The following is a 23582-nucleotide window of genomic DNA, read 5'->3' as shown; positions in this document are numbered from 1 at the left end:
TGACAAACACAACAAGAACTTGGTTTCCCTTTAAAAGTAGTGTGTTTCGGGTGTTTTGGTAAAATGTATAATTGTGCTCATGTTAACTAAATGGTGTTCTAAATATCGCATAAGGCAGGTGATAAAAAAGATTGCATTAACAGTGAATAGTACCTGATTAAATAAAATAAAACAGCAGCAGAATAGAAGACAACATTTTTTTTTTACATTTTGTGTAAAATCTGGGAAGAGTTATATCTCTAATATGACGGTTTCATGTACAGTCCGATTATTCTGCAGTTGAGTTTGACAAAGAATTGATACGCGAAATGTTGTCTCGGTTTGATAGCCCTCATTTCAGAAAATGTCATCGGACACGGGATTACAAATTAGTCCATGTGTTTTGATTACCTCGTGCGATCCTGAGGACCCTCATGATCCTGATGATGGTGGGGTTGATGGGGAGGGAGGCGTTGATCTCAATCTCCTCCAGGGTGATACCCATCACTGACAGCAGCACGATGGCCAAGTCAAGCTGGTTCCACCTACACACACAGACACACAAAGACTTGTCAATGAAGCAAAATCTATAGATCTTGTAATGAAGGTAGGCCTTGCATGAAGGAGGAGACTGAGCAGGAATTTGGAGTCTTAACGCCCGTGGCTCAGGACTTCGTGACTTCACACATTAGGGTCTGTGTTATGTTAATGTTCGAATGAATATTAACAACGGTCTACATCAACTTTGTGCATAATTTGCACGACTCTGCCACAGCTAGCTTGGCAGAAAAATTGGTAAGAGCCCATCATTACCAGAGGGCCTGCTCCTGTCATGAATATTTATATTATTACTAGAGTAAGATTTTAAATACCATGCAAAACTTTTCAGATGAATTACTTCCTGTGTTTCCTGTGTTAGATGATGACGTCACCTGATCCAGCCTATCACAACTAAAAAAACCTGGTCTTTACGTCACTCTTGCTACTTCAAATTGAAGTTCAGTTAGTGTGGTGTATTTACAGGTCAATAGGTTTCCATTTACTAAACAAGCTAAGAGGCGTCAGCATGCATTAGTGGGCACCACTTCAGTTAAGTTAATCAGCATCAGAAATGGGGTTATTTAAGAATGTAGTGCGCAATAATAAAGTTGTATGGACGTATTATTTGAACAGTGCAAACAAACTGAAATTGTAGCAGCCTTCAGAAAATAACGCTCATTTCTGTTTAAACAAGTGTCAGAGAATCTTTGTATGTCAATCCCAAATACCAATTTTTTTTTTAGACACAACTCTTTGTTGCCAGTATTTCTTTTGACCAATTATACAAACAAATCCTCACTTACAGACAAGAAAGTTGGCCATATTCTTCAGTTGCGTTTTCTTTAAGTCGAGCGGTTTACAAATAGAACATGAAACGAAGAGCGAAAAGAAATAAAATAAAAAAAAAAACTGTTAAAACTTATTTTGGTCAAAACCATCAAAAACTTTTAGATTACACCTCCTTAAATATATATTTTCAACTTATATTTTATTTTCTGTTTTTTTTTTTTTTAATCTAGTGTTTCTAAAGTTTCTTTATTTTTTAACTCAATTTACTGCAAAATTGCAGCCTGGGGTATGTTCCTCCACAGTGTCTCGTCCTAGATAATATCTCAGTCCCAGAGCAACAAGAGCTGGCCCACACCACGCTTACACAGTGTAAACACACAAAAAGGCGCTGGCTGATAAAGCCAAGGGTTTCCAAAAGCATACAAGAGAAGGCACAGAATGAAATGCAGGATAGGAGGAATATCATGACTAAAAATGTTTGTGTTGATAGAAAAAGACAGAGGAAGAGAGACGATAGAGATGGGCATTTGAAATAGGATGGAAAAAGCAATGTTGAAAAGAAGAGGGGCAGAAATAATCAGCAGCAATTTCTACCAGCACAGCTACAATTCTCAAAATTGCAAACTGCAATAATAAATCTACATCGTGGGGTCAAATAATATTCAGCAGCACCACACAGCTGCTCCACAGGCTGGTATACGTGGCTGAAAAAAGACCCCCTGGCTGGATTGTTAACCCTCGTGTTGTCCTCGGGTCAAAATGACCCGCAGCTGTGTTCAACCAAGTTCTATTTTATTTCTATATTTTTATATTTTTTTGAGATCATTGGTCATCATTCTTTAAATAAACCCTCACAGCCTCCTTGTCACCAATGATCCCAAAAAATATAAAAATGAAATAGAACTTGGTTGAACACAGCTGCGGATCATTTTGACCCAAGGACAACACGAGGGTTAAGGTGTTGGGTGTAGATATTGGAATTGATGTCTGCACGGCTTCAACACAAACCATTTATTCATATGTTTAAAACCAAAAATGCAACATTCAATGTGAAACATTAAAGGTCACTTGGTTATACCTACACATACATATTTATGGTATTATCCATCAGTCCATCCATAAATATCAATGAGGAAGACACAAATGTCATGGTAAGTATTCCTAACTGATAACTGATCAGACCCTAATTAATTTTCAAAGCAGGCAGATAATTGTGCATCCTCCAACATGTCTGATTGGGAAGAGTTGAACTTCTAAGCGTAGGTCCTACCGAGTTCAATGGATCAAGCTGTCAGATAAAAGGCTGTGGTATATAATAATGATATGTCAAAGGTGCAAGGATTGTTTTGGTGCGGCGAGTAAATACTACCACCAATATTAGAAACTTTATAGACCTCAACACAAATATATAAAGACTGAATCCAGCTTGGAGTGTACCTGTCCTTGAAGAAGCGTCGAAAGCCAAAGGCTACCAGCTTCAGGGAGGCCTCAATCACAAAGGTGGAGGTGAAGAAGTAGTTGCAGTACTTCAGTGCAGTCTCCAGAGACTAACAGAGAGTAACGGTGGTTAGAGAGGGACAGAGGTTAGAAAGAAGAGACAGCAGCAGGAATACACAGGAAATATGCTTTGCATCTAATCTTACCTGTGATAAATGAATTATTTGTCCTTTATTCTGCAGTTCATATCAAGAAAAATGTCTTTGTCAACAGTAAAATATTGTAAACAGATATGTTGAACTTTTTTTCATGTAAATAAAGAAAGAGAGAAATAACCAAAAATTAAAGGTCCCTCATCTCACACTTTTTTGGTGTTTTATTTTCAATCCTGATAGCCACAATATTTTTTTGTGGTTTTAAGTACCAACATCCATCTAAATATAATTATACCTTCTCTCCAAAGTTTTACAAGAACAGGCTGTCTTTAAGGTGCATTGATCTGATACGACCCTCTATTCTGATTTGCTGACTCTTTTCTGAGACACATGCATAGCATGTTTGTGACATCACAAACTTATGGAAGTCGAAACAGTATAGCATATTTACTTATAAAATCAAACTAGTGGTCATTCTTAAAATCCCCATTGAGTAAAGTCAAACGTCTACCATTTCAGCTACATGTCTTCCTCTTGTATTTTCATAGGGCTTCAGTCAAATACTATTTGTTATGGGGTCATTTGGAGTGTCAGTAATGGTAAAGCTGGTGTAAACAGACAGAAAAGATAAAGCTAACTGAAAATAAATGAGCTGTTTGGGTTGTCTGTGTGCAGCTACATAAGCTTCGAGTATCTTATACCTTTGGCGCAAGTTTATAGGTACTTGAGATCAGAAAAGTTTCAGTTCAGCATTAAGACCAGACAAATCGAGTTCCATTAACCTACATGTGCATGCAGCCCCAGGTCAGATATGTGAGACGGTTCAACACCATAATAAAACATCTCCTACACCTGGCTGATTTGAAAGTAGACTAATCAAATAGTTTCATTCCCTCATGCATAGGAAGTCATAATTTACCGTGAAATAAGTAACAGGTTATTTCAATTTAAAAAAAATGTTCTCCTGCATCTGTCTCTAACAATTATTTTTCATAACTAAAACTCCATTCTGACAGATTGCACTTGGATATATGTTGTGGGCCGTTTTGTTGCTGAATCAGAGCAGCAAGGTGACAGACTGCTTCTAGAAGTGCTTACTTTTAATCATCACAGCCTTGTGTCACGAGAATACCATGTCAGTGTCATGTTTTGCCTCACCAAGGCATGAAAAGTACATACATGTATTGTTAAGTAAAGAAGTCATGTGATTAGGTAAAGATTGATAGATTCTAAATTAGATTGAAAAAAAACTCTGGACTATCACCAAGCGGACTAGTGTTGGAGTCCATAAATTAGCGAAAGTCCAACTGGATTTAGTTAAAGAAAAGTAAATGTGTTACTGACATAATGCATTGTATTTAACTTATGTAATGTAATTACATGATGTACATAACATTACTTATTTTAACCATGGACTGTATAAAAAAAGTGGATGAAGCTTCAGGAACTAAAAAGATAAGCCAATGCAAAAGTGCCATAAAGTTAAATAGCACTGAGGGCCACTAGAATTTTGCTCCCTTTTAACTTCACTCATGAAATACGAAGTCAATACGTTTTTTTCCACAAGTCATAATGGTGTTATTTGCTGAAATCACTCCTTCTTATTAGTTTTATGATGGTCAACCTGAAAATAATCCCAGCATTAAGTAAATATTAGGCCTCAAAAAGCGATTGGGGCGTGTCTGTTTCCTAATCCTAGCGTTTTGAGCCTTAACTTAATTTAACCATGTAATTGTATTGCCTAAAACTTAACCAATGATAACCGTGTAACATTAAACCTAAATCCTATTTTTTTCTAAACCTAATCATGTGGTTTATGGTGCCAAAACCCAACACACCTTATGCTTTGCACCTCAGCGAGGCCAAACATGACACTGACATGGTATCCTCTTGTGGATTGAAGGGTGTATTTCCAGTTTTAGCATGGTACCAGGCTGACCATCACAATTTATTCACAAGTCTTAAACAAGTCTGCTGTGTCAGCTTCAATCCAAAACCCTCAACCCAAGCAACTCGATATCCTCATCAAGAAGTGTCGTCACCTGTGGCTGGCTGAAGTGCTCCAGGGACATGGTGATGACATTAATGCAGATAATGAAGGTGATGACCAGGTCCAGGTAGTGGCTGGTACACAGAGTGTGGATAGCCAGGCGGGTACGACCGTAGGACGCATAGTATGGCAACTTCTGGGCCTCTGGACAGAGGAAAAAGTAAAAATTAAGAAGATAGAGAAATATCAGGACAAAAAAAGACAAGGCAAGGTTGTTGGTTCAGTGAGAGAGCAGGAAAAAAGATTGAAGGAAGAATCAAAGACAAAGGAGATGAAACACAAACCGACCGTATTAATGTCAGAAACATACAGTGCATCCAGAAAGTATTCACAGCGCTTCACTTTTTACACATTTTGTTATGTTACAGCCTTATTCCAAAATGGATTAAATTATTTTTTTCCCCTCAAAATTCAACACACAATACCCCATAATGACAAAGTGAAAATAGTTTGTTTAACATTTTTGCAAATCTATTAAAAATAAAGAACAAAAATATAACACGTACATAAGTATTCACAGCCTTTGCTCAATACTTTGTTGAAGCACCTTTGGCAGAAATTACAACCTCAAGTCTTTTTGAGTATGATGCTACAAGCTTGGCACACCTATTCTTGGGCAGTTTCTCCCATTCTTCTTTGCAGAACCTCTCCTCCATCAGGTTGGATGGGGAGCGTCGGTGCACAGACATTTTCAGATCTCTCCAGAGATGTTCAATCAGGTTCAAGTCTGGGCTCTGGCTGGGCCACTCAAAGACATTCACAGTTGTCCCGAAGCCACTCCTTTGTTATCTTGGCTGTGTGCTTCGGGTCGTTGTCCTGTTGGAAGATGAACCTTCGCCCCAGTCTGAGGTCCAGAGTGCTCTCGAGCAGGTTTTCATCAAGGATGTCTCTGTACATTGCTGCATTCATCTTTCCCTCCATCCTGACTAGTCTCCAGTTCCTGCCGCTGAAAAACATCCCCACAGCATGATGCTGCCACCACCATGCTTCACCGTAGAGATGGTATTGGCCAGGTGATGAGCGGTACCTGGTTTCCTCCAAACATGACGCTTGGCATTCAGGCTAAAGAGTTCAATCTTTGTTTCATCAGACCAGAGAATTTAGTTTCTCATGGTCTGACAGTCCTTCAGGTGCCTTTTGGTAAACTCCAGGTGGGCTGTCATGAGCCTTTTACTGAGGAGTGGCTTCCATCTGGCCACTCTACCATACAGGCCTGCTTGGTGGAGTGCTGCAGAGATGGTTGTCCTTCTGGAAGTTTCTCCTCTCTTTACAGAGCAACGTTGGAGCTCTGTCAGAGTGACCATCTGGTTCTTGGTCACCTCCCTGACTGAGGCCCTTCTCCCCCGATCGCTCAGTTTGGCCGGGCGGCCAACTCTAGGAAGAGTCCTGGTGGTTCCAAACTTCTTCCATTTATGGATGATGGAGGCCACTGTGCTCATTGGGACCTTCAATGCTGCAGACATTTTTCTGTACCCTTCCCCAGATCTGTGCCTCGATAGAAGCCTGTCTCGGAGGTCTACAGACAATTCTTTGGACTTCATGGCTTGGTTTATGCTCTGACATGCACTGTCAACTGTGGGATCTTATATAGACGGTGTGTGTCTTTCCAAATAATGTCCAATCAACTGAATTTACCACAGGTGGACTCCAATCAAGTTGTAGAAACATCTCAAGGATGATCAGTGGAAACAGGATGCACCTGTAATGGCAAAGGCTGTGAATACTTATGTACATGTGATTTTTTTTTTTTTTTTTTTTTCGTTTTTGATTTTTAATAGATTTGCAAAAATTTCAAAAAACTTTATTTCACGTCGTCATTATGGGGTATTGTGTGTAGAATTTTGAGGGAAAAAAATGAATTTAATCCATTCTGGAATAAAGCTGTAATATAACAAAATGTGGAAAAAGTGAAGCGCTGTGAATACTTTCCGGATGCACTGTAAGTGGGGCGCGTGAAGGACAAGAGGGAGCAAGGGAATTTGAGATATGGTAAAGAGAGATAAACATGTTCAATTAAGAAAAAGCAATGTAAGCTGAAAAATATTTATGTGATGATCAATTTATGCCAAGAGGAGAAAAAAATAGCAGCAGAAGAAATGAATAAAAGGCAAAGAAGGAGATAAAAGTGTGAGCTAATATGAAGAGAAAACTTTGATAAATGTGTGAGCGAGGTTAAGTGGTTTTAAATGAGGTGAAATAATGACTCATTCAAAGTCATATTATCCTGTGTAATATAAAATATCAAATTAGAAGCCTTGGGTATTTGCCATTTGGATCGTACCCAAGAAGGAGTGCAGTCTTTCAACGCTGCGAGGCAACTATTAACTTATTATTTTACAATATTAACTTGCTGAATTGCACATTATTCTGAAATGGCAAACATTTATAGGAGAAGACATTACTTCTTTAGATTTATATGTATATTCTTATGAACTGTATATTTCGCCTATTCATGTCTTCTTGGTGGCATTTCCTCTTTTGATTTATTGTTCCTCCACTGCGACTATCCTTCTCTTCCAATAGGACTCCTCTGATCCCTCCACCATCCATTCTTCTCTCCACGCAATCTTTGCTCTCATCTTTCCTTCCCAGGAGGTTTATGTGTCCCATCCTCCTTCCTTCCATCTCTCCTTATATCCCTTGACTCTTTCCATTAATCTCACTTTTTTACCTCCTGACTCTACTTCCCCTTCCTTTTTTATTTCACCCTTCATTTTCCTCCTTGTCTTCCTTCTCTTATTCATTAAATATTCTCTCATCAGCCCTTTTTATGCCTCGAGGCCTCATATTCCTCCCAATTCCCATCTGTCCCTCTATCTCCCTTCTGTTTCCTTCATCCCCTGTGATCTTACTTCTCCTCTTCTTCTCCATGCGACGCTGGCGTTTCTCCTCCCGTCGCCTGGCCTCCTCCACCTCCTGGTGCTGCCGACACTTGTGGAAGTTCTCCACCACCACGCCCACAAACATGTTGAGGACGAAGAAGCTGACAATCAGGAGGAAGGAGATGAAGTACAGCAGCATCCATGGATTGTTGTTGGTCACCGGCTGGGGGAGAAGAGGAAGTTCGGGAGAAGAGAAAGAAAAGAGAGATTAGATGAAAAGGGATTGAAGAAAAAAAACAGAAAATAGCTTGTCAAGGAAAGTGAAAACCAAAGCAAGAACTGGAAGGAATTATTCAGACATTAAAGGGAAGAAAGGGACAGTGATTATGAGGCTGTATGTTGTTATGGAAAATATCACCATAGATGTGTAAAAAAAAGTATTTAACGATAAAGAAATTGATCCAAAAGTAGAAAATAAAACAGGTAAAGAAAAAGAAACAGAAGGAATGTAAACGTTTTATTTAAAAAAAAGATTGAAAGAAAACAATGAGAAGTGATGTAGAAAATGCAGAGAGTAGAGCTGCGTAAGGAATTGTAAATGAGCCACAGGGAAGGTTCAGGAAGCTAGCCACATCTGGAAACCTTCCAGCCACCTCTAAGCTACCAATGTGGTGAATATAAAGAGATTATTTAAATGAGTTGTGGAAGTATGATGTTGAATTGGACAGAAGTTTAAAAAGCCGATTCAGACAATTCTAACAGCAATATTCAGTCACACAGTGAAAACAGACAGTTCAAGAACAAGGAAGTGGATGCAAATTAGACTGGATGGAAATAAGAGGCAAATTATATGTGGCATAGGCCTGTCACAATTATTACATAATCACCTGATCTTGATTATTTTAACTGATCATAATCATTTTGCATATTTGTAAGAATTGTTTCCATTCATTTTTATAAATCCAGTTGGATGAAACTAACAGAAATGTCATATTTCCTTCAGAATTTCCACATCGTCTTTCCGTGTTTGAGGTTTGACTCATGCTCTTTTAATGGTGTTATCTCATTCCACCTTCTCCAACAATGGTTTAATGGAAGAATCAGTGCCTCCATAGTAAAAATGTTGTTTTGATTATTGGTTGTTATTTATTCATTACCATGACAGCCTGTTATATAAAAAAAGAAAATGCTCATAGTTCTTTCAATTGTGGGGAAATTCATTTACATTGTTTAAGTGCTTGAAGTTCCAATCATTTCTAAAGCAATATTCATGCAACAGAGGCAATAAAAAGGTGGTGTTGACTGATTCACGTCAATTTGAAGCCTCTTTTTGATCTGCGACTATTTGCCCTGTTAAAGTCACGGCATTACAAGCTAATACAAATTTAACACTTCCTTTATGTGTTTCAAATTAAAAGCCATCTAGTGTTTCAATAGTCAGATAAACTATTTTTTTTTTTAACAAGGCTTTTATTGTGAAACATTTGCAGGAACCTATTCTCACTGAAAATAGACAATCACACATATAAATATAAAACAACTGTTGAAAACAGCACAATTCCCTTGCTGACTTAATCCAGTTAAGGCAATTATGATATCTAGGTTATATTATTGACTATTCTATGTAAACCTGCCACCATATTTATCAGTGTGTTGTACTGCATCAACAAATACCATTGCACCCCTGTCCCAACCATTTCTGCAACTGTGTTACTGCTGATCTTAAATAGCCTACAAATGTTCTTAAGCCGACTCCCATCATTATTATGTGTCACAATCTGTTTTGTTTTAAAAATGTGTCCTTGCCAAAACATTAGACATAACCATGGCAAAAACCTTCATTATGTATTTAGCTTAATTGGAAATTACACGTCACCACATCTGTCACAGGTAAACTGAGTTTTGTTGCAGTGAGGTTGTACTTTAAGGCATGTCTAAGATAAAACTATAATATATAGAACTACGATGTTGCACAGGGGTCAGTCTTGTGGTTTTCCGTAAAAGGAATCGCTATATATTTGAATAGATACTGTAAAAGCTGTATTACTTGTGTAGTTCTACATTTTGTTTCATAGTATTAGTTTACAGAACACATTCCAGAGGGCTGTTTGAAAATCAGTTCCTGGATTGTTTTGTGACTGTAATACATTTATTAAGCAGCGACTGAAGGCTACTCATCTTTTAGTATTTTTTTAGATGCATACAAATTTGACATTGAGTACTCTCACTATGGGCAGTCCTCCAATTAACCAGTCACCAATCAGAAAAGATGACAGGCGATAAAATAATAGGCAGAAGACGGAGACAATGTAAGAAAAAGTCAGGGATGACTGGGTGTAGAGGTAGTTATTGGAGGAACTAATTTACAAAAAAAAAATCAAGTTGAGGTGCATTAAACTAGAGATGAGAGTCAGATTTTCAATTTGGAGGAGTGCTGAGTGTTGAAAGCGTAGGGTGGAATGGAAATGGGATTAGTCAGTCAGGGCCATATTGGACTGCAGTGAGGTTTCTCCCTGAGGCAGGGAAAGTGAATCATCCAGAATAATGCATGTGCTTTAATAGATTCTCTAATAGATTTTCAAATAAACCAATTTGAAATGTGTTCACTTTGTAGCCACTACAGAAGACTAATTTGCATCAAGTTATTGGAGTTTGACGTCAGTTGTGTGGATGTGTGTGTTATCTGTGATGTTAAGGAGATGTTAACTCTAAATTCCTTTGAACCAGTACATTATATTAGAATTGGAAAACTGAAAGGAATCGGTTAATGAGTTTATGTTTGATTGAATGATGGGATATTAAACCATGAGACAGGAAACTACAGTATTCACAATGGTGTCAATAAAGCACAAAAAAATAAATTACCAGGATGGAGCTAAATTTCTTTAGATAGAAAATGTGAAATCAGGGTTTCTACATGTGTGGATAGTTCGGTTGTTTTAAAAGAAAGCACTGAGCCTGAAGGCAAAGCTCTTAATTTGAAAGTCAAACCAGGATCCAACCCTCATTTATAATCATAAGCTTAATCATTTCAATAAAATATGTCATATGAAGTTCAAGCAACTTAAATAACTTATCTTTGGAGGGTGTTTGGGTTAAATTATAAAAGATGTTAGGGCACTTTTGCTTATATTCAAAAGTTAACAGTAGACAGGCAATAAAATGATGCCAGGGTGAAGAGGGGTGAGATTCAAGCAAAGGACTGGGTTTAAATCAGTTGTAAATAGGGCGAAGAAATAATGTAACAATTAATAGTTACATTTTCTTTTACTGGTCATTTTATGCCACTATTAAAGTATAGGCCCAATCATAACTTAATAATACCTCTTATAAAGAAAAAGGGTTATTTTTCTGACATTAAACATAGAAACAGAAATTAAGGGCAGATATGACATGAATAGCAAATTAAAGATATAAAATTTACAAAGACCTACTGACAATCACATGTACCAATAATCAAAATAAACATTGTCCTTTGGAGGCATTGGTGTGGGCCATTGAACCAAAGCAGAAGAAGGGGGCAGATTGAGATGGAATCAGTAAAAGCGTCAAACCTGAAACGATGGAAAATAACGTGGAAACTGATGGAAATATGACATTTCTTTTAGTTTCTGTTTTTTTTTTGTTTTTTTATACAGATGAGTGGAAACAAGTCTGATGATTAAACAAATGAATTGCAGTCAGCTCAAATATTAAAATCAGGCCATTGTGTAATATTTGTGTCCCTTAGATGACTAACCCATCCCCATACTACTATATTTCAGGGATAGTTTATTGGAAATCTGGAGTAGAAGGTGATGTTCCTTTGCCCCGTTAGATTTAAAATCTGTCTATACACGTTTGAAGTGGTTTGGTGAGTTGATCGGGATGTCTCCAAGATGTGTAGGTGTTCTAAGGACAGCCGACTGTGTAGACGTCCAGGGGACCAGAAGGCCTAAGAAAGTGTGGGATTTCCAAACAAGAGTTGCAGGATGAAGCTGCATGTCAACCTCACTGCTTAGTAGGCTGCCACTTCAAAGTGGACCCAAACAAGTTGTGGAAAATGGATGGATGGTGAATAAGGAGCTCTACAATCTGCATGTTGGAATGTCAGTGTAAATATGCACGCATGTATTTGTCATTACCTGCTGGTCAATTCCCACTGCATCCAGTCCATGGTACATGATGTTGACCCAGCCGTCCTTTGATGCCAGCACAAACAGGGACATAAGAGCCTGTAGGGGACACACACACACACACACACACACACACACACACACACACACACACACACACACACACACACACACACACACACACACACACACACACAGAGTATCAACAAAACACACCAGCAAAACAGCAAAACTGTATTCACTCCTTAATGGCCTGGTGCTACTGATTCATACATTCTGTTATTACTCATCTGTTTTTATTGTTTGATTGTATGTTGTAGTAATGAAGACAAATAGACATTTCTACCTTTCTTCTTACATTTGCAATCATAATTACTCTTCCTAAATATGATTTGTAAGAGCCTAAACATGCTACGTTCTTTAAGTTATCCCTCTACATTTATACTATACATTTTTGTCCTAAAGAGTGTCCTACTTATTATGATCCTTTGTAGGAGAATTGTTTGTGTTTATATCTAGTTGAATAAGTTGAAAATGCAAAAATGCAGCCATAATGTATTTTTTCCCTCGTGTACCTGTCCAAGGTTGTCAAAGTTGTATTTGTGGTGAACCCATCGATAGTTGGCAGCCAGGCAGTCAGATTTGTTGGTGATGTTCTTCACATCGAATCCCACACAGTAGTAGAACTTGCCTTTGAAGAGCTTGGAAGGAAAAACACACACACACACACACACACACACACACACACACACACACACACACACACACACACACACACACACACACACACACACACACACACAGAAGAGTATGAGAGACAGAGGCACACAAAGATACACTTTGATGAAGCGATGACAACACTTGTGCGCGTGGCCACATCACTCGCGCAGCTTTTGAAGTAATTTCATAATTAGCATAGGTAAGTAATACGTGGATGAAGCTTCACTGAAGACATGAAAAAGCACTTGACATCAGCAGTGCGGTTTCTCCTCAGAAAAGACATTTTTAATTTTCAGTCATCAAAGCCGGGAGTGAGTAAAATAATACATAACGACAGACGCAGAGAGAATAATAACCTGAGATGAAGTGCAGGGGAGCAGAGTGGGATTGACAACTAGATAAAGAAGGAAATACAGACTGCTCTGAAGAAATAGGAATTGGGAAATCAATCAGCTGCAAATGTGAAAGAATGAAAGCTATAAAACACTAATGATATAGCCTGGTGAGGGAAATATTGTGAATACTGACACATTTAGGGTTGGTTAACTTTGGTTTAATGGGCTGTTTATGACAATACAGTAAAAGTGAATTATTGAGGCGAGCTTCATATTGTTTATTGCTGTTTTTGCATCGATACAATATCACAAAATATATCCTATTGTACGCTGCATCCTCTCTATTTGAGTCCCATAACTTTATTCCAAAAGTAAAAGTACATATTTGCTTCTACTGGACTAAAAGTTTGTGGATCATTATATGATAATGTAAAGGGATATGTGAAGAGCAAAACTCGCACCCATTAGATTTCTGCATGGTATTATGTTGCCTTTGTACCTGTTCCTGTTGGATACGACTCTAAATTGTCTCCTTAGCCATTCTGGAAGAACGCAATGTCTTGTTTAATTCTTCATTTCCTGTATTTAGCTTTTGCTTCAGATGGTAGTTGAGGGCATAAATGTGGCCCTGAGAGCATATTTCTACTTAATTCTCAATAAAATCTTCAAAATAGTTAAACAAACAAATAAGCAAGACAGAAAATGTTAGACGGAGAGCATAGGCTTCTTGAAGATGTTTACCTGAACACCGAGAATGCCAAAGATGATGAAAAAGGCGCAGCAGATGAGGACGATGTTGCCGATGGGCTTGAGAGATGTGATGAGGGTCTCGACCACCAGCTTCAGACCCGGAGCCCTGCTGATCACCCTAAAAGACAACCAGAGAAGAGAGATAGGAAGACAGCGAGACAGAAAAATAAAAAAAAGTAAAAAAATGAAATGTAATAAAGAAACCAAGACACAATTTAAACATGGAAACTTAGAATGTAAAACAAAAGACATCTCAATATAGTGAAAAGCAACAATTAAAAGAGCGCTCGAATTCACTTAGATACAGCAGATATGAGACAGTTTTATTATCCCAGTTAACTGTCCTGTCAATTAACGTCAGGCAAAACCTGGGGGATGGGAACGCCCAGGGCTGCCAGAAAAGCGTCACAAAATGAATAAAGAGAAAAGCAGGAAAAAAGAAAATCTGCTTCATACAATTTCTGTTTAATTTTTCATACATTCTCTGGATCTTTGCCTTTCCTTTTATAAACTATAAAGGGAAAAAAAAAATGCCGTATTTAAGTTGTTACAAGTTTCAATTCAAATGCTCAAAATTCATGAACACAATGTTTGTGGTGTGTAATAAATACTACTAATAAGCATGCAGTAGACCAACAGTGTCAAATTTAAAGCAGTAGAGCAAATTACTAAAACATGAACATTTTCTCACTACAGAGCACTTAAGTGCTTTATAAATGCCTAGAATGCACTGCTTTCCAAATTACAAAATAGCTGACTCAGTCTTGAGGGAACAGTGTGATAGTTTTGAAAATTATGTGTTTGCTTTCTGTTCAATGAGCAGATCGATACCACTTCCATGAAGCTTCTGCGAACAGTTGATTCGCTGACCTGACTCTGGTCCAAAGGAACAAAATCTGCCAAGCAGCACCTCTGAAGCTCACTAATTAACATGTTATATCATATTTGTTTAATAAAGTGTAAAATACAATCATGAGTGTTTGTTCTTCTAACCTGAGAGGACGCAGTGTCCTGAGCAACCTGAGAACACGGAGAACGCCCAAGATCTTAGCCCCGCCTGCCATGGACACCACGATGTCAATCAGAGACACAAACACCAGGAAACCGTCGAGAATGTTCCAGCTGCTCCTCAGATAGGCCTTCTCCCCCAAGTACAGACCCATGGACACCACCTGGGGAGATGAAGGGAGACGGAGGCTGAAACCCACGCAGGTCATGTAATGGTGTCCAGATGCACACATGCACAAACTCTTTGATATTCAGATGTCTTGTAAGTCCTCTCAAACGGGTATTTCATTTCATATCAGAGGAGAGGAGAGGAGACGAGACGAGACGAGACGAGACGAGAGGAGAGGAGAGGAGAGGAGAGGAGAGGAGAGGAGAGGAGAGGAGAGGAGAGGAGAGGAAAGGAAAGGAAAGGAAAGGAAAGGAAAGGAAAGGAAAGGAAAGGAAAGGAAAGGAAAGGAAAGGAAAGGAAAGGAAAGGAAAGGAAATGATGGAAGGAGGAGAAAGAAGACAAGCAACAGCTCTTAAACAAAATAAGAGAAGGAAAACTGAAAACAGATTGAAAAACATAATTTCTACCATAAGTGAACTGTGGGAATTTTCAGCCTGTGTTCTTATGCAAATATGGTGACTGGAACGATGTGAATCTGCAGAGAAATCAAAGCCTATGGATTTGTTTGTGTAGTTAATCCCAATGTTGCTGACTGTAAGGTAACTGAAGGAAATGTCAATGATTAAAACCAAAGAAAAAAATAATTTTATTGTAGACAAACAATATTTTGGACTGCTGATGGGGCAGTGAGCCACTTCAGATGGTCTTTAAAAATCCTCTGAAATCAGACACTGCTTCACAGACAAACTATTCTGACATGGAGGTTAACATACTAAGCTAAGCTAAATTAAGGTCAGGAGCTGCACAATTTGTATTCTCCTGGTTTAACAGTTGTGGTCCCAGCTGCATGTCTCACTCAGCAGGTCGAGCTGTGATGGTGACCTAACAAGAAAGGAATGAAGATAATATCCTACGAGGAAACAAGGGTATGGGTGAGACCAACAATTTTGAAGAAACAGTGAGGCAGCTATTAGTTGGAGAACTGAAAGGCAGAAGAGAAAAAAAAAATAGAAGGTTTTGAGATTAAAAAGAGTTGGTGCAGGTGAAGGGAAAGTTACATGGCAGATGTTTGTGTGCGACATCATTTGACACCTGCCAGGGGCTTTCATGGTTTGAACACCTTGGTGTGGCTGTCATGTCACAACAGAAAACTACAAGATACAGCCAGCTCCTTTGCCTTGTTGTGCAGAAAATGCCACCAGAGAAAGAAAGAAGAAAAGATAGAACGTTCTGGAAAAGTTGGTGTTGATGTGTATGCAGGCATTGTACTGTAATGTGATTGACGGAAGATCAAATAAACTCAAAGGGTCTATCTTACAAAGTGGCATCAATTGCAAAGCGAGCATCTTTGCTCAGTTTCACATTCAGCGCTCACGTTTAAATAGTTATTGCACTTTGTGCCAATGGGCGTGTTGGTCCTAGAATGAGGTGTAATCAGGCTCACTGTTGGTGCATCAACAGGAATTGCATGAACCAGGTGTTAAATTGATGGTGCAGTATTTTACTGTTATTTTAAGAGTATGTTATTAAGATAACAATATTCAAATATATTCAATATTTTACACAGCATGCATACTCTCTGCTTGTTACACACACAGGGACATGCAGCAGAGCACAAACATACAAAAGATTAAAAATAAAAAGATTACAATGTGAAAAGATTATAATTGTGCACATCAATCTGCACACGAGCAGATCCGTTTCCTTTGCAGACAAACGCTTCCTTTCCTTCCCCACTGTGACGTGACCCATTGTTTTGAGATCAGTCATCGCCATCTCGCTATTTTGGAGTCAGGAGGAACAAGCAGTGAAATTGACTTGATCTGATTGGGAACCCGAGGACACTACGTCCTGACAACACCACCACCCCTGTCAGTCAAACGGACACGCCACCGTATATACCGCTTATGAGGCCGAATATCTAATTAATGATGGGATTATTTACAGATGGAGCACCAGAAAACTAATAAGGAGTGTCTCTGGTGAATGTCACCAAATTGAATTGCAGAAAAAAAATACAGATTGTACTACACAAGAGAAGTTGAATGGAAGTCTATGGGGCTGGAGGCTTTTTGTAGCCACACTCAGGGCTCTCGGTGGTTTCGCACTTCATGGCACTTCCGCGTTAGCCTTACTCAGTCAGATCCCGAAGCTACGTTCACTTTCATTCCTGCAATTTGATCCATTTCTATGCCATGGATGTGTAGGAACCGCATGCTTTTCTTCGTTTTCTGTCTTATTTGGCTTTCTTTATATATAGTCGATTGATCAGTCATGCGAAAGATACTATGTATACAAAACAACATTTTTACACAATACCATATTTACTGGCAATGGATGTAACAATGATAAATATGAATTACCCTTTACATAAAAAATGCAATACAGTACAGTCTTCCATTGAAATCACCCATGAGTAAATAGGCTGAATATTAGTTTTCTCTTCCAAAACATTGGCAACAGACAAGATGACCACATTATAAAACCTACAAATAGGCAATAAATCCTATTGCAGCTCACTGCATTGTGCAAAACATATTCAAATATGTATATGTATTCCTTTAAGAAACTGAGTGAAGTGGATTTCAAAGCCTTCCCCCCGTTACAGCCACCACTTCGACAGCAACAGCTTTCTTAACAAAGTAGTGCTTCCTTTCAGAGACATTATTACAAGAATAGAGTTTAACTTTAGCCCCGCCTTCTGAAAAGTGCTTGTATAAAACTCTGCTGTTGCATTGCGTGTTGGAAGCACTTGACAATTTATTCCACCTCTGTGCAATCACCAACACTGTCACCACAGTAACTCAAAGTGAGTGATGACAGCTGCGGTGGGGGAAGCGCGGTAACAGACGCTGCCATATCAACAGTTGCCAGTACATTCTAACTCTGTAAAAAATAGAGGCTCGGTGATAAAATGTGAAAAAAAAAGTGTGTGAGAGAGAAAAACAGCCGGATAATAAGAGAAGGGTGAATAACAACATATGGATCTATGTATCAGAAAACTAGCGGAAGTGTTTTTTTTAACAGAATCCCATACAATGTTTTTTTATGAACAGTCTCGCTGCCTTTTTTCGACTGCTAACGTTCAAAATCTCTCCGTGAGAAGTGGCGAGTCGCTGTCTTCTCCTATGTGGTGGATCTTTTGTCATGTTTTGACAGGCTGGATGGGGAGTTTTAATATGTCTGCTCTGTTATTAATAGCAGCCGGCTATACTGAAGCCCCTTTGGGACTAATGCAATCCAGCGGGGCCTCCATTAAGCTGATCAAATATCACCATGGTAAAACATGATGCATGGGAAATCTATAGCAATGCCAGCTCTATTATCAAAGCCTTGCTCTTCTCTCACCCTAGCAGCTATCGATTGGCTGAGAGGGTGAGTATGTCACAATATATTAAAAATTAAATCATATTCAAACTCCATTTGCAATTTGATTTAGCAGACAGTAATTATTCTACTTGTTGATATCGTGTTTTTGGAATCTGATGTGTAAAATGGGATTATATTTGCTCACACTGCCACACTTTGGCTTGAATATGACCATAATGCACCTCTGATGGCTGTACACTCTACTTTTTACATTTTATTCCACCAATTTTGTAACACTTTAGATCATCTTGAAGACAGTCCTTTCCTTGTATGTGACCACATAAGTCGGTCATAATTATGAAGAATCAGAACTGTTGAACCTCGGAACAAAATGAAAAAAGTATTGTAAAAATGTAAAACAACAAAAAAGTAATGTCGTAACTGCAGCGTTTAGGTTTTTGCGTCCGTGGACAGCTGAAGACTTAAAACTCAGAAACTGCAGACTTCCCTGTGCTTCCACTACAACTGGGGCTATGCATACAAGGACATATTCCACACATGCCCACCAGAAAACATGATGGTGACCTCAATGGTGACAGCAGAAGAAAAGAAACGACACATGATGAAACATACATCACGCTGACACACGTGGATCTATGCAGAAACGTGGAAACAATAAATCGGTCTTTGCCCACTTTTCTTCGCAGAAGTGAGCAAAGTAGCAGGCGAGTTAACTTCAGATCATCTACATCTTGCTGTGTTGTGATTACAGAGGTCCAAATGTGAGCTGGTTCCGGGCAAAGAATCAGCTCCATGTCGTTAAGCCCACATAATTAGTTTTGACAGCACACCTCTGTCTGCACGTTCGGCCTCTCTTGGGTCCGACACTGACGATAGCAGCCAAACGAAAACTGTATGAAATTAATTGCAGCGGAATGATTCAGTTCCTGTTGGAGGGCAATTTGGGCAAAGACACCACCAGTCAGTTTGCTCTCAGCAGCTCATGTTCTGGATGGTCCCTGTCAGCAATGTCTTCTTGCACGGCTAATGCAGCTGCAGCGTCCGCCTCTTTCTGGTGCATTACATCGACCGTATACTCTAGCTGCGGCTGAATATCTGAGTCAACTAAAACACAGTAAAATATATCCTCATCCATAATGAACTCTAGTAGCTAGTTGCAACGTTTTGTTTTGGTCTACCATCTAGAGCACAGCCCCATGGCTAGCCAGACAGCTCAATGTGCTTGTACTATTATCAGCCACCAACTGCGCCACTGATGATGAAGCCGGTGGGAGAAGAACAACACATGAAGCTGCTTACCAAAGCATTTATCGAGGAATTTATTACTTCATTTGATTACTTTAAAAAAAAATAAAAAATCCTGTTAAATGTTTGGAAAATTTGTATCTTGCTCAAAGATACAAAGTTGTTTCCCTGTCTGGACTTTCTCATTCCACCATTAGAGCTTTGGGAGATGTCTGGTAGTAACATTACTGTCCGACTGCTGCTACCAAACAAATTTAGAGTCATAATGGAAAGAGATCTGACAAGCTAACACCAGCTGTGAAGATTCTGCAGTGCACTAAACGGCATTCATTGTTCCTGCACTCAGAATAGAAACATGTGGGGAGTCTGATGTCGGGCTATTTCTCAAAAGAGTTGCTCAGTGATGCTACATTGAGCTAAAAAAACAAGATATACGACTCCATTTTGACCTCATTTCTTTCAGCTCCTGTTACTATGCTCATGAGTAAGTGTTATAAAGCAGTCTAAAATAAAATAAATAAATATCTATTACAGTTGTAGGTTTTGCTTTGGCCTGAAGTAAGATGCTGTGTCACTGCAGCTGATTGTTTTTATGATGGTAAAAAAAGTAGTATGGTAACTTTAAATTGGGTATGATAATAATGTAATCACATAGAGTTGTGCTAAGATGATCAGTCTGTCAAGCCTGATCGTACAATGGTCTAATGAGTTTCAGTGTGACAAGAAGCGTGAATATGTTTATGCATGTGTGTGTGTGTGTGTGTATGTACGTACTTGCATTCTTTATGTTGTGAGGACAAACAAAAATCTGTTTAAACAGTCACTAACACAGAATGTCCGCATTACATAAATCAACCAATTTTAGTGATGACTTGGGTAAGGTCAGCGTTAGAGCTGGTGGATGTTAGACAAGCAGTAGTTACATTTAGGTTAAAGTATTTCTCTGAGAAATTAATGTCACTGTCATAAACGGTAGATGGTAAATGTTAGAGCGTCTTTTTACCTTAGCGCTCTGCAAAGCGAGTTTAAATTGTGACCCCCATTCACCATTTCATACATACACACATCAGCGGTGGCAAGGTGCTCGCCTGCCATCAAAAGAAACTTTGCATTCAGTGTTTTGCTCATGAACACTTCAGAATGTGAATAGGTTGAACTGCCAACCTTACAATTAGTGGACTGCTCACCCTACCATCCAAGCCACAGCCACCCGAGCAAAAGTCAATGTGTTGTCCTCTGAAGTGATGGAAACATGACTGTGTTTGCGTGTGTGTGTGTGTGTGTGTGTGTGTGTGTGTGTGTGTGTGTGAGAGAGAGAGAGAGAGAGGGTGAAAATAACAGATCTTCACCCCCCTGTTTCTAATCTAGTCTGATGTTCAAGGTCAGACTTGCTGTGTGCAGGTAACACTGTTTACACTGCTCATGTAGGAGTGTGTGTGTGTGTGTGTGTGTGTGTGTGTGTGTGTGTGTGTGTGTGTGTTTTTGTGTTTGGACAGGCCGCCTGTGACGAGGTGTGCGTCGGAGAAGAACCTGTGTTTAATTAGTGCGGTTGCTTAATTAGAGCTCTTTGGAGAATCAGACTGACCAGCCGGGGACAACAGATTAGGAGCAACGGGAGGGAGGGAGGTGTGTGTGTGTGTGTGTGTGTGTGTGTGTGTGTGTGTGTGTGTGTGTGTGTGTGCGGTGGTGGTGGTGGTGGTGGTGGGGGGGGGGGTGTGAAACAGTGAGAACAATATAATGCTGTATTTTTGTGGTCATGCCAAAAAGAGAAAATAAAGAGCACTGCAGGAGTTCATTATCTTCACTGTCCGTTCATTAATTTATTGGTTCTTTCAACTCTTTACTTCAAAGAAAATGTCTGACATGGTTGAACTACAGGAGGAAACAAAAGACTCATAATTAAACAATTGGTTTAAAATATGAATTAACAAATGTCCATTTATATTGAATTATTATTTATTTATTTTTCAGTTTGGCCACACAGGGGTTACATGCACTCTAGTGGGTATTCAGGGAACATCGGTGTACTTGTAGATACAGAAAATTGCCCCTCCCACCCCGTAAATTGAAAACATAAAGAAATGCACACAGAAAAAAAAACTAATCGTTGTTGAATTTAAGGTGGTGTGATACAAAATGTGTGTTAAGTGTCAATTTGTTATTGTTCACATTAAAAAAAAAAAAAAAAAAAAAAAGCTTATTCGGCTGGTTTGGGTGGTGCTCAGCTATGTGAATAAATGTTACCACACTTATATTAAGACAAATGAGTGGGTATGTATCTGAGTGAGATTGCTGCAACAAAACAAGTACAGCTGAGAAAAAGCTTCTGTACTGGTAACATGGAGGTGGAAAACTGTGAAGAAATGCACATCTGAAAAAATGTGTGCCCCTGATTTGAGAACAATTCCATTATGGAGTAACTGTTACAGTCAGACCTTTAATCTGAAAGTGGGAGGAAATCAGAGCTATAGTACTGCAATTGATGAATTAGAGATAAGAAAATGAGCAGCAGGAGAGTTCTCGGAGCACATTTGAGTGTGCAAATGAAGAAGCGCATGGAAAGATAACAACAGAGCTCCGATGATTAAATTACAAACGGAGGGACAAAAGATCAGAGACAATGACAAGAAACAGAGACAGGACTCAGTATGAAATGAATCAGATGAGCAGCACAGGGAAGATAATGCAACTAAAAACCTGAGTGACTGCATTACTATGGAGGTAAATAAAGATGCAAAGAGGAGCATGAAGATATAAAGGAAATAAAGAACATGCAGAGTTCAGTTCAACCTGGGGTCACCTGCATATGTGCATACATGAAAACTCTGCATCACCACAGTGCTGAGATTATCTACATATCATTGTGCAACACATGTCTTCATTATCACAGGTCATACATAAATCACTACAGGATCTCTACCAATGCGGAAAAGGCCTGAGGACACACAGGCCTTAATAACGGATGATGCCATGTCTTCTGGACAGCAGATTAGTGGATACGAAAAGAAAAAAAAAAAAAAAGGATGTGTGCGTGCGTGTGTGTGTGTTTTTATCGATGGGAAGTCCAGGAGTAGCTAAAGGCCAGCTGAAGAGTGATAGCCTGCTAATTAACTTCATTATCTTGCTGCCCGTCACTAATGCGACAAGTGCAACTGATTAAACCACAAGTTGCAGAGTTTTCAAGAGATGACGGCAGCTGGAGATGAGAGGAAGGGAAAAGCTGATAAGGGGAAGAGGTAAATGATGAATGGATGGAAGCTAGCAAGAGAATAAAGAAAGAATAGAAGTCAACGGGTGTAAAAAAAAAAAAGGAAGTGAATGGATAAGAGTATAAAAAGGAGGAGAAAATGTAATATGTAGGAGAAAGAGAGGACTTTTAAAAAGGAGAAGGGACAATACAAGTTAAAGAATGGAGATGGGAGTGATGAGGGACATTAGATGAGAAACAAGGACAAGACTGGAGGGGGAAAGAACAACAGAGATTACATGTATGAGAGGAGGTATGCGGTGTGATGAGAGGTGAAGAAAGGAGAGGAAAAAGAATCGGCATTTTTACCTTGACAGTCATTTCTGCAACAAAGATGGCGGTAAAGACGTAGTTGGAAATGGTGAGAAACAGTCTTTCCTGTGAAAGAAAAGACATAATCAATAAGGAAAAAAAATAAATATATTATATATTTATATATATATATATATATTTCGGACGTGACGTGAAGCCAGAATACATTAAGAGCTTAAAGCAAGTGGGATTGAGTAGTTTTGATTTTTTTTTAATGTAATTTTCATTATCTTCAATTTCCCACAGTGGTATCAATAAAGTCTGCCATCTGAGTAGGAGTGCGATCGAAAGGTGAGACTGTTCCTGTTGTGCTTGAACAGAGTGCAGCTCGGAGAGGTGCACAGAGCATGTGGAAGCAATAACCGTCATGAAAAAAATAATTCTGAGTGACATCGCTCGATCAACAGCAGCCCCAGTTTTTATGACCACTGCTACGTGCACATCTGCAATCTCATCATGTACATTAGCGGAGGGCACACGTCAAATTTTGAGCCAAACTCAGGAAATCTGCAACAGAGACCCTCGAAATGCTTCAGAAAGTCAATGAAGCAACGAGCCGAGCGAGGTGGTTTGAGTGACGTTCATGTTTAAAGAGGAAGACGAATACGGCGCGTCAGGTCAGGAGTGCAACCAGGTGGG

At 39.1% G+C, this 23582-nt stretch overlaps 1 protein-coding gene across 1 annotated transcript in view; it reads right to left on the bottom strand.

Annotated features, from left to right (window-relative positions):
- The window catches only part of LOC138208799 (voltage-dependent T-type calcium channel subunit alpha-1I-like), a 139823-nt gene that overhangs the window by 33957 nt on the left and 82284 nt on the right, over positions 1-23582 (bottom strand). Inside the window, exons 19-27 of the mRNA XM_069166920.1 lie at positions 22941-23009; positions 14686-14864; positions 13684-13810; positions 12463-12588; positions 11897-11986; positions 7803-7995; positions 4943-5094; positions 2746-2855; positions 391-524 (exon numbers count right to left, since the gene is read on the bottom strand). Coding sequence (XP_069023021.1) covers positions 391-524; positions 2746-2855; positions 4943-5094; positions 7803-7995; positions 11897-11986; positions 12463-12588; positions 13684-13810; positions 14686-14864; positions 22941-23009 — 1180 coding nt within the window. The remainder of the gene's footprint in view (positions 1-390; positions 525-2745; positions 2856-4942; positions 5095-7802; positions 7996-11896; positions 11987-12462; positions 12589-13683; positions 13811-14685; positions 14865-22940; positions 23010-23582) is intronic.

This window comes from Embiotoca jacksoni, unplaced genomic scaffold (genome assembly GCF_022577435.1).
Source record: "Embiotoca jacksoni isolate LCO1_2020_lvr unplaced genomic scaffold, fEmbJac1.0.p SCAF_4, whole genome shotgun sequence".
NCBI classification, from domain to species: domain Eukaryota; kingdom Metazoa; phylum Chordata; class Actinopteri; family Embiotocidae; genus Embiotoca; species Embiotoca jacksoni.
Note: the sequence above shows the minus strand (reverse complement) of the source record. Positions and strands in the feature narration are given on the sequence as shown.